At 41.0% G+C, this 12,417-nt stretch overlaps 1 protein-coding gene across 4 annotated transcripts in view; it reads right to left on the bottom strand.

Annotated features, from left to right (window-relative positions):
* The window catches only part of SNX6 (sorting nexin 6), a 29,733-nt gene extending 18,585 nt beyond the window's left edge, over nt 1–11,148 (bottom strand). The window contains exons 1-5 of one of the 4 annotated variants that reach the window (XM_030274636.4): nt 11,083–11,136; nt 10,875–10,922; nt 5,243–5,347; nt 3,393–3,503; nt 1,731–1,852 (exon numbers count right to left, since the gene is read on the bottom strand). In XM_030274636.4, coding sequence (XP_030130496.1) covers nt 1,731–1,852; nt 3,393–3,503; nt 5,243–5,347; nt 10,875–10,922; nt 11,083–11,088 — 392 coding nt within the window. In that variant the 5' untranslated portion in view covers nt 11,089–11,136. Of the gene's footprint in view, nt 1–1,730; nt 1,853–3,392; nt 3,504–5,242; nt 5,348–6,898; nt 7,007–10,874; nt 10,926–11,082 lie in introns of those variants that run through there. The other 3 variants (XM_030274633.4, XM_072930209.1, XM_030274634.4) reach the window with 3 other exon arrangements.
* Between the last annotated feature and the right edge of the window lie 1,269 nt (nt 11,149–12,417).

Genomic DNA, 12,417 nt, shown 5'->3' on the forward strand with positions numbered 1-12,417 from the left:
ATACACTCTAATTTTTATGGTTAGCTAACAGACACTGGTTTGCTGAAAGTGTAACCTCATTTGGTTGTCCTTTTCCTAGCAACCCAAAAATCAAGAAACTAAGGTACAGACTACAGTCCCTTAGCACTGTGTATTGATGTGCAAATTCCTTCCTCCCCATCTCCATCCCCTTGCCCATTTGCACCCTCCTTACATATTTACATGTTTATGTAGTTTTTTTAGCTGTTTAGACAGACTTTTATTTCATGTTAAAGCACCTAGCCTTTTTGAGCCAAAGCTTACATTGTTGTCTCGCTTCATAGTGATTCTAAGAGTGAAATTAAGAGCTACATTTGGTAGGTACAACAAAAAAACACATTTAACCATGACAATCACATAGTTGCCCCATTCAGCCAACTCAACTTCAAAGCAATTACTCACTTGCAATTTAATTAAGAGGAAGGCACTCTTATCAATAAAGGTTTGCTAGAATTCACTGTGCATTGCAAATTCAAAGAGTAAGATGCAACTCATCTAAAAATGATGAAAGGGCTCTTTTTCCCATTCTGAGGTCAAACAGTGAAATTGTAATCAGTGCTTTTCCTTCCACTATGTGCAAGGAGGTTAAGATTTACATACCAGCAAACCAGCAGGGCCAGTGTTGGGAGATGTTTGATCTCAGTGAGAGTAGTAGTCATTCAGTGAAGACAAAAAAGGAGGATGCAGAGGATGGAGGTGGCAGTAGAAGAAACCCAAAGTTTTCTGTGTTATCCAACCCCTAACCAGACCACAAGAGAATCATGATCAGGGCCGCTGGAAAACCAGATTCTTTAAAATCTATAGTGTTCTGCTAATTTCCAGTTTTCTGCATATGAAGTGTATATCTACTCTGCTATAAATTATGTTGTACATCTCACTAATACAGAGCTTTTTAAGACATTTGCTCACAGCAGCTGAAGTTCGGAGAGAAAGCAGCAGTTGTAAGAGTTCTATGTACTTTTCTTGCCAATTCAGAGCTCTTGATAGAAGCAGTCTAGAAGCAGCGTAAATATACACTTGAAAACTGAAACCAATGACAGGAAAAAGATCAAAGAAGTGAATGCATGATTAAGAAAATGGACGAAGCAAGGAGAAACTTCATTGTGTAATTCAATATGGAACAAGAAGCTTCAGAGCAGTTATTTCAATATAAATTAAATTCATGGTAAGGGAAAATAGTATTTTCATGAAGTATATTCTCCTTGTGCAAAATTTTTTTTTAAAAAGAGTCAAAAAAGGAATTTTCTAGTAATCTTCATATTACTTGGAGAACAGAAGGTTGGCATCTATGTTTACAGTACCAACCACATGCACAGCTCCCTATTCCCAATCACTGCGTGTATTACCCTAAAGTCTAATTATACTTATCAAATGTGGAACACCAGAACTAAAAAAGATAGAGGTTATCTCCTCCCTTTGCAGATGTTCTGTGAAGAACAGGATCTAAGTACTTTCTTTCTTATGAAAGAATGCTCAAAAACAAGCTGATTTATTTCCTGTTTTAGAAGACCTTCCATGAAATTATTCCTACAATTTTCCTAATGGCACTGATCATGATCATTAAGATTAACCTTGGTTATATAACAACTGGATTCTCAAGTCTGTGTTTCACAGAGAACCATTACAGTAAGATCAGAAACATGGGACAGGAATCAGCATTAAAAGTTTTGGAATATAAATAAATTAATAAAGTAGTAATCAAGTTTACATACGCTTCCAGTTCTTGTTTCATCTTGGTGAATTCTTCTTTAGTCATTGATCCTTCCCCTTCTCCAAGTTTCTGCAGTTTCTCCCTGGAGGCATCAAAGTCAGGCCTGGGTGGTGCTGGTGGAATCTGGAATTGAATCCAATTTTTTTTAAGTTCTCATTTTCTCAGTCAAACAACACCCATTCACAGTACAGGAACTGAAGACTGCCTGCAGCTTTTTAATACATGTTTCTCTCTTTCATCATTCATTACAGCATTTCTGGATAAAGTCTCTCATTCATGAGTTATTCGTGCTGCATTACTACACTAATTTCGGTCAAGTGTCCTTGAAGATTACTAAAGTATTAGCTAATGGCTTCAGTTTAATTACAGCAGAATCCAAATAATACTTCATTTCCCACGACAATGACTTAAAACTTGAAAAAATTATTCTTAATTAGTTTTGGTGTAGCTTATTTGGTAAGGATTATTTCTTATTTAAAGAAAGAAAAAAAAAAAAGAATTTCACACCATCCATTTCTAACTCCCCAAAACTTTAAACCAAGAAAACCATTCCTTATTGTTTGCAGGCACTAGCTCTTTCTTACAACACTGCTGATATCAAAGACATATGTGTTGAAGTAACAAAGCCCCCAGTCAACAGGGGTCTAGGTTAATTTTGTATCACAGTATATTAACACTGAAGAGAAAACACCAGAGTCAAACTAAACCCGAACCGATGCCAGGAAAGGAACACAGAACTAAATATGTTTAAATTGTAGTTTACTGATATTGGCCCATTACATTAACACATTAAAAAAAAAGAAAAGAAAAATACATTGTCTAGATAGTCAGCCATCTGAAACTAGTTATGACAACATTGAAGGTCTAGTCACTTCAAATAGCTTTTCTGACTAGGAAAAGACTAGCTCAAGAATGGTATGACCATGACTGATTATACTCATTATAATTTACCCAGTAATCAATTAGAAATATCTGTTTACCCTCTGAATCAGTAAACACCCCCCAAACACAAAACAAATACCTAACTTTCATACCAAGATGACAAGTATTCCTATTTGCAATTAACGTATGAAAAGCAGCACCTTTTTTAATATGCAGTATAATACGGTGCCTGTCTTGAGACCTCTGCTCCTGGAATGCCTGAAATTATCTTCAAATTATAAGTTATTATATATTGAGGTTCCCTGTAGTTCTACATGGTATTTAAATTGTTTTTTCCTTCCTCTTATTTATGGAAAAATTATTCTGATCTTTATAATGAGAACTCTAAAAGTCTATACCATTCCAGCTAAAACAAAGGCAACATGAAACTTGTAACTAAGTAAAACATTAACTTGCAGAAACAATACCACCAAGTTATACAGTTCAACCCGCTCCCACACTTTTAACACAGTGGCATAAAAATACACTTGGAGACAAATTTAACTACTCAATTCTTAGGAGTAAAGGGCAAGAAAATATGACAGCTACTGTAGATTTCTTTCAAGCTTGCTTCAACCATTAATTTTGTGTAATTGCATAAATTGAAGTATTAGAGAAGCTTATCTGATTTTATAAGGAATGAACACCTGCTGTTTCCAGTGCATTTAAAAGCAGTCTCAAGTAGTTTTGATCCAGCCCACAGAAAATGGTACGTATAAACCAAAAGAATACCAGTACTTACAATATAGCCAGCATAGTCCTCATTCTCAACAAAAGAATCATGAAGCCAAATAAACTCTTCATGTTGCCGGACAACAGAAAATTCGTTTTGTTTGAAATTTGGTAAGGAACTCTAGAAGGGTAAAAGGAGGTAGAATTATGGGAATGAAGGAGGTAGGAAGAAAAACTCAACAAAAAACAAGATTTTTGATTACTACATGAGGAAAAGCCTTGAGGGAACAACAAAAAAGTCTCCAAAAGTTCACATCACAGTAATTACCCTCATCTTAGTGCAGTAATCAATTGGCATGGGTTCCCATAAGAGGTTGTGGAGTGTCTGCTCTCATTGACATGTTTAATATCTTTATCAATTTAATCCTGGAGTTCTGTTTAGTATCTTTATCAATGATCTGGATGAGGGAACCAAGTGCCCCTTAGTCAGTTTGTAGATGACACCAAGTTGGGCGGAGGTGTTGATCTGCCAGAAGGCTGGAAGGATCTGCAGAGGGATCTGGACCAGCTGGATCCATGGGCTGAGGCCAACTGCAGGACGTTAAACAAGGTGAGGAGCCAGGTCTGCACTTGGGTCACAACCCCAGACAGTGCTACAGGCTGGGGACAGAGCAGCTGGAAAGCTGCCCAGTGGAAAAGAACCCGATCAACAGCAGCTGGACATGATCCAGTCTGTGCCCAGGTGGCCAAGAAGGCCAGTGGCATCCTGACTTGTATCAGAAATAAGGTGGCCAGCAGGACCAAGGAAATGACTGTCCCCCTGTGCTGGACACTGGTGAAGCCACACCTCGAGTCCTGTTTTCAGTTCTGGGCCCCTCATGACAGAAAAGACACTGAGGTGCTGGAGCATGTGCAGAGAAGGGAACAGAGCTGGTGGCAGCTCTGGAGCACAAATCTGATGAGGAGCGGCTGAGGGAGCTGGAGGTGTTTTGGCTGGAGAAAAATCAGGGGTTGACCTTATCACTCTCTACAAGGATCTGATATGAGGCTGTAGCCAGGTGGGAGCTGGTCTCCTATCTCAAGTAAGAGGTGAGAGGACAAGAGGAAATGGCCTCAAGTTGCACCAGGGGAGGTTTAGATTGGATATTTAAAAAATTCTTCACCAAAAGGGCTGTCAAGTTCTAGAAGGGGCTGCCCAGGGAAATGATTGAGCAACCATCCTAGAGATATTTAAAACACATGCAGATGTGGCATTTAGGGACATGGTTTAATGGTGGACTCAGCAGTGCTGGAATAATGGTTGGACTCAATCTTACAGGTCTTTTCTAACCTAAGTGATTCAATGATTCTATAATCGAAACCCAAATGGACAAATCCTGAGCAATGTCCTCTTGTGCATTCTAATTTAATGGTGAGAATGAGGGAGGAGATAGGATTAATGATGACCAGATATTTTATTCAACTTCAATTATTCTGTCACTCTGCAATCAATACACATTTGAATCTAAAAAAAGCCATAAAGAGTAATTTTAAATGATCCCTGAATGTAATACAATTGCAAAATATGCTTTTAGAATCTGAAACTATAACAAGAGCTAATCAAATTTAAAAAACCATACTGAAGTATATTCATGTACGTTAAAGATTCTACCTGGAAACAGGCTAATTAATAGGCATGGGAATGGCATAATAACACATCAATACAGAAAAAAAAAAAGAACATAACTTTATTCTAAACAGTTTTTAAAATCTTAATTATCTTTTTCTTATGCACGGCAGCTACACAGTCTCATAAACATGAGATAATTCTACTTTCTCATTTCCTCTGGATTGTGTTACACTTTGTTTCAACAAACAGTTTAAGCAAACTCTCTTTTGCACATAATTAAGAACTGTTGCATGTACAAACCCAGGTTTTACCTTTGTATGGACTGTGAATTTCACTTTATCCCTCTCACTGAGTGCATCTGAGATATCCACTTGCAGAGCAGCATCAGTCTGGAGATCTACATTTATTGCTCTAAGCTGAAGAAAAATATATTTAGCTTAAAATTTAAAAAAAAAAAGGTAAACTATTTCCATTATTCTTCCTTTGAAATTAACCCTAATCCTGCAATGCTGAAGACGGATCACAAAACCCTTCAATATTAAAAGATTATTTTAAATATAAATATTTAAAATAAAAAGACAGCAGAAAAAGACATTCCAGTAGTACTCCTTATGAACCACCATACAAATAATAATCTCCTTTAACAGTATGCCTTGTTAGTGCACTATTTTCATTTCTGTAGATTCTTAATTTGCTAGTAATTTAGATGCTCAAGACAAAGTACATTTACAGATAGCAACAAGTTTGGTAGGTTTTTCTCTTTATCGTCTCCATTCCTCTGAACTGATAAGCTGCTCTAAATATACTTGTAAAGTAAATATACTTGTAAAGATAATTATAAAGATGTTAAAAATTGGAAAGGTACTTTTAAGGGGAAAAGTGGTTCTGTATTTCAAAGAAGCAAGAGCAGTTATAGACCTGATTTACTCACACTGTCTTAGACTATTCTGTTCAACATATCTCATTATATAATGAAAAAGCTTAATAGAATATCCTGAACTTCACAGAGCTAAGTCTTCTTGGAAATATTTTTTTTCTGAAAAGCCCCAAAGCAAAACATTCAAACCTGACTTTGAGGTCTTCAAAACGAGCATGAGAAATGGCAAAAGTGCAAGGAATACACGTCGTTTTTTCTACAAGACATGAAACCTGAACTCTTTCACAAAATAATTCCAGTCACATTGAAAAAAAAAAAAAAGACAATTATCTAATATAGCAAAACTGAAATATTATCTGAGCACCACAGTATTTGGCAGTAACTGGACCAAAAGCTTCAGTACTTGGTGCAACCTCATCTAGAGCCCAACTGGAAATTCAAGTCCCCTGTCCCTTGCACCCTTTGCTGTTCTAGAGTAATCTGTCCCATGACAATTTCATCATCATGACCAACAGACATTTGGAATGTTTTTACAAGCATTAATGCTAACCCTGAAATCTTTTCCAATCACATTGTCAAAAAATACTTCAACATCATGCTCACAAGGCATACGCTTTACCGAGACATGGCGTTTTCTCTGATGCTGCATTTTTTCTACAAACATCTCATTCTACAGTATAAAAAATGTTTTACCATACATAGATTTCGACTTCTTTTCCGCACATTTTTTTCAGGATTGCATTTTTAAGTCAATACTTAAGCACAAAAATGCTGTAAGTATTCTCAACACATAGTACAGAGGTTACACATGAGCAGATTTTGAAGGTAACGCTGTTAGCTGGAAAAGCTCTAGGACAGAAGCATCAACTGCCACATCTTGTTTTTAATATAAAGTTACCTTTCTATTAAATCACAGTGGTCAGATCCCACTCTAGTCTTGCTGTTAACCTCGATGCATGCACAACTCTTGTCTATGTAGCAGCAACCAGACTCATGGATCTTCAAATTAGTGCATTAAAGTAAACCAGCACCATGCAGTCTAGCATATTCTGCTAAGGCTAGCAAAATGTAACTGTTCAAAAGTTCTTACACATAGCTTTTCCTTACAGTGAAGTTGGAAATCATTAAAATGACTGCACAGTAACATATTCACACACGTGATTCAGGCATCGCCTTTTGTTTTCCCAAGGTTTACAGGGTCACTGCCTCACACAAAGGCGTATATGTATTATCACGCAATGGTTTCTTGCAGATCACTTCTTAGAGGCAGAATCTCCAAGCTCCTACTGAGTTTCCAAAGTGGTTATCATCTAATTTAGGAAAGAAAAATATAATGACATACCAATGTCTCCCTTATGTCATGACACCACATTTTTCAGCATGTAAAAAGGTTTTTGTGGTTACCCTGTCTGGGGTACTGTTTGTTTTTGTCTGGTCCCCCCAGAATACATTAACAGACTGAGTAATCTCAGAAAATAATCTGGATTATCTAAATGGTATTTTTGTAATCTTTCACAGTCACAAATATTTCTACCAAAATACTTTCACATGTCCTTTTTTTTCTTCCAAAGTGGTACTATACAAAATTCTAGAATTCAGTATAACAGCTGATCAAGTTTGCCATTAGAGCATATTCAGTGCAATGCAGCCTTATCATATGCACTATTCACAACTTCAGATACCAAAGTCCTGTCTGTGCTGAGAAAATGAAGAACTAGATATGACAACTTCACCCATGACATACAGTTGTAAAGGTCTATTTGTTTGATTTACACTGAGTTAAGTTTGTAACAGTTTTGAAGAGTTTAATCATATGTTAAGTTATGCCATGTAGCCTGACTGCCAACAAGGAATGTTTCCATCTGCAATGGTAATGAAGCATTTATGAAAGGTGTCAAAGACAATCAGAAAGTTGAAGGGCTTTAAATGTATTCATGTGACACAACGAATCACATTGCATTACTGGAAATTGAATTCACAAACAACATCACCACACCACAAACTTAAACAAACTCTGCATCACTACTTCCAAAATAAAACTGCCACCAATGGATGGTTTTCTAGTGACAAAGGAAGTAGAAAATGAAAAAATAAAATAAGTCTGATACAGATGAAAACTGAAAGTACCTTAAAGTATGTAAAAATATAGATAGGGTAGTCTTTAATCTTGCCCCCCGTCCAAGTCTAATACATACAATACTGCATAATAATTTTACACTTACATATGTTATCTACATCCATGCTGAACAACTTGCAAAACAAAACCTGATTTAATTACTTTACAGTTTCCTATGCTATACCAAGAAAGTCCCTGTTCTATTCAAAGGATCTAGAAAACACCAGAAGCCAAAACTCCGGCCAAGAGATGTTACAGTACTAACTAAGAACACAATGCAAGGAGAGGATTTAACATCTAAGTTCGTGCTTAAGGATCAATTATATTTCAAATGATAATGGCAGGAATCTGGTACAGACAAGGGAAACAACCAAGTGTTACATTCCTAGTTAATGTCATCCATTAACAGCAACTTCCCTGCTCTAAGCTCTTTCAAAAATGTTAGAGTAAAAGGACCCTTTCTTCAGCTGATTCTTTACAGGCAGTCAAATCCACAAAACAAGGGGACAAAGAATACTTTTACAACAAAAGCTTTCGAAGTGTTTTCACAGCATTAAGTTTCCAGCAGACCTGTTCTAAAGGATAGCTAAAGGATAGCTCATTTCCACTGAATGTTACCTAAAGATTCTATAGATATAAAATACACAAGGCAGTACTAATGGAGCAATACTATACTTTACAAAGCATGCATTGTCTATGTTAGAGAGAGCACAAAATACCAACAGCACCGAAGTTACACCAAGCAAACTCAATCCTATTCCATTTCCTAAGTGAAATTCAGAAAAGCAATTCCCACAAGTTCATTTTATGCAGACCATTTATAATAAGTTCCTTCTACAGACCACCCACTGCTACTTCCTCAAAGATGATTCTCAGTGCTCTGTTTTACAGTTCTCCAGAAAAAGCTTCATATGGTGTAACACCATTGTTTGAGAATTACTCTTCTGTGTGGCAGCAGCATAAATTCCAGCCCTCTTTCATCCTACCACCCCAAGATTAAACTTAACACAGCTGTAGCCAACAAACATGCTCCTGCAGCAGTAGAAGTACAGTTGTCACAGCGATATCTGAATTCAACAGAGGCAAGAGTATTGATTTTCAAAACTAAAAGCTCAATTACTCCACCGAGAAGTTGCCATCCAAGCTTTCAAATAAAGGCTTGACCTACTCATTATTTAATTGCAGAGAAAGGCAACAAATCAGAACTAGGGAATCACTTTATGAAGAAAAGCTTATTTTTACTACTCCTACTTAGACAAAAAGTATTACAGTTTTGAAGATTAAAGCACAGCAAATCCATTCATGAACAGACTGCCATATTGCTTTTGACTAACTTCACAAACAAAATCATGCAGATAACAACCTGTGTTTTAACCCCAGGCATTCAGACAGAAGAGAAAAAATCAAACCCCCATAATGATCGGTATTTGAAAATAAGAAACCCTAAAAAAAATCAGGGAAATGAGAAGGCCACTGTTCTAGTTTAATTCCTCGGTACTGGGTGAAGATGCAGGAGAGATAAAAAAAAAAAATGCATTTAGCCAACTGAGACGGTAAGTCATACAACAGTACAAACAAGACTGCTAAGAGATTATTTCTTACGGTTTTCAAATTACCGTGTGAACTCTTAACGACCTGTAGCCTTACAGGGAAAACTAATAACCAGCCAAACAAACAAGTTTCACAGGAGGTCAGATCCACAGGTTATATTCTACCTGCACCTTCAGATAAAGGCAACTTAACTGTGCGCATCAAAGGCTGTTCCTAAGTACCAGGGACAACCTATGTAAAATACCTATGTAAATAAAATTCCACAGTTAGTAAGCTCTTCAGTCCTTATTCTGTGACACTCAAAGAACAACTACAATCTCCCCTCTCTCTTTTATCTGATATCCTTAGTAAAGTAGCTATATAGGTAAAGACAAAAGCTTTACAGTGGCCAGAATTGGCCTGATACAATATCAGAATGCCTTTTTAAATTTCCGGCCATAAACTGGAACATAAAATGCAGTGAGTTTAACATCTGACTATGGTGTGCATGATAAAACATTATACCAACATAGTGTTTCTCAGATTTTTGTATTTTTAATAATATGCTGTATACAGTCACTTCAATAACCACCAACAGGCAAGGGAACCTAAGCAACCCTGAAGCTGCTCTCCTACATTGCTCACAGTTGGTCTTTCTCAAGATACTAAGTGACAGGGATAATCAGCCTGACTAAATTATACTAGGTTAGCTGATTTGTTGCTTAAGTGAGGCAGGCAAGTTAAATAGAGATGGATACAGAAGTCAGAAGATAAACTAAGGCCAGAAACAGAAAGGCAGAGGAAAAGGTTTTCTCAGTAAGAAACGTAATTGTGGCGTCCTGTCCCAACAACAGAACATCTCTTCAATAAAGAGTTCATTATGCAGCATGTGTGTGCAATGTAAATGTCCCACTGCTATCTAAGGGAGAGCCCCCTGGGCCTGAAGGAAGAAGGGAGGCCAGGACTGCATCACCCAAGCCCTAGATCGCGGCTGGCGATGGAACCTGGTGCTTTCCAGGGCTGGTCAGCCAGGGCAGGACCGGCCCCGCCGGGCGTGTGCAGCGGGAGAGCGGGGCCGCGGGGAGCGGACAGCCACCTCCGGCCACAACCCCCTCCCCAACTACTCCAACGACAGCATGACACAACTGTCCTTCCAAAACTTGGCTGGCAGAACAATGAGGAGCACACGCACACAGACGCCGATATCAGCGGGAGGCTGTGCCAGGAGCAGATCCCGGCGGGCGGGCGGGCGGACGGACGGACAGCCCGGACGGTCGCTGCCCAGCATCCCGCCTCCGTCCGACACCCACGCGGCGGGCTCGGGCCAGCAGCGCCCGGAGGCCCCCGAAGAGGGGCCGACCCCGTTTCCCCCGCGCCCAGCCCCAGGCGCCGGGTCCCGACACCTCCCCGCGGCACTTACACCTCGGTCCTCCTCCGAGAGGAAATCTGGGCCGTCGTCCGAGCCTTCCTGCTTGGGGGCGAGGCGGCGGCGCAGGCAGGGGGCACGGAAAGGCACGGCCAGCGGCAGGGAGGGCGAGGGGAGACAAAGCGCACAGGTTAGCGAGTGCCCGGCCGCGCCGCCCGCCCTGCCCCGCCCCGGCCCGGCGCCGCGGCCGCCCCGGACCCACCATCATGGCTGCTCGCGGCGCTCTGCGCCCGCCGGAGCCGCGACCGGGCGGGGCTGCGGCGCGCGGGGCGGGGCGGCGGCGGCGAGCGGCGCCTCTCGCGAGGGAGCGGCCGCTGAGGGGAGGGGAGGGGAAGGAAAGGAAAGAGAGGAGCGGGGAAGGGAAGAGGGGAGGGCGCCGGGCGGCGCTTTGGTGGCGGCTGCGGGCGAGGGAGGGGAGCGGGGCCGGCCGTGGCCAGGGCGGTGGTTGCTTGTGCCGCAGCCGCGCGGTGCTGCGGTGCGCTGCTGGGCTGGCGAGTACCGGGACACGGGTGTTGCGGGCGCCGGGCGTTGTTCGGTGGAACGCGGCGGAGCAGCGGCCCGGGCCCCGGCGGTGTGCGCAGCCCGCGGCTCCGAGCCCGCAGTTTCGTCCGCAGGCCGCGGCCTCCGCGCTGCCCTGCCCGCCCTGCGCTGCTGCCCGGCGTTCGTGTGGGGGACGGGCTTTGTGCAAGCCTGGTGTGAAACTGTGCAATGACAGCGCGTGAAGTTAAGAGGATTATAATATGGCTTTGATTTTTGGGCAGTTACGTGATTTAAGATTGACAGCTCTCTGTCTCACACTAAGGAGTGGAGCCTTTAGATGCCCCTTTGTCTAATGCAGCGGAAAAGGTCAGCATTCGCACACTAAAGCAGATGCAAGCATGGAGGGAGTCTATGCCTGAGATTGCATTTTTGTGTGAATCAGGGCTAGAACGGCCAAGAAACAGCCTCAGAGTAGGGTTGCGTGACCAGCACAGTCCGATCTCGGAGTGGCGGGGGGCTGCGGGCCGGTGTGGACATCAGCGCTCCCATGGGCCTGCACCCCCGCAGAGAAGGGCACCAGCCCACCTGCAAATTAAGACCGCAACAAATTCGTAGTTTCTATCCTAGCTGGCTCCCTAGCCAAGTCCATAGTTAGTTGCAAGCATGAGTGGGATAGGAGCACCACTTGCCGTGGCAGCACCATGTATTTAGGTGGAATTAAGCCCATCAGGAAACGGCACCTTGAATAACAGTGTTCATGTAGCCTCAAGATGAGTGAAGATAATGTTTTCTGAACTCCACACTGCTTAGAAGGCTGCTTTAGGATTCAGAAAAGGAAATAGACTCTTGAAAATTGTTCTTAGTATGGAGAAACATATTTGAATATGCATTTTATAAATAATTTTAAAAGCTGTTCTTTAAACAATTTTCAAGTATGCAGCCTGTTTCTGTCTTGATACAGGCATGTGCAACATCATCCAAAATACTGACTTATTTCTGAGGTTGAGAGAAATAAAAATATTTTATGAAGTATGGAGGAAGTATGAAAGACCTCTGG

This window comes from Taeniopygia guttata, chromosome 5, assembly GCF_048771995.1.
Source record: "Taeniopygia guttata chromosome 5, bTaeGut7.mat, whole genome shotgun sequence".
Lineage (NCBI taxonomy): Eukaryota > Metazoa > Chordata > Aves > Passeriformes > Estrildidae > Taeniopygia > Taeniopygia guttata.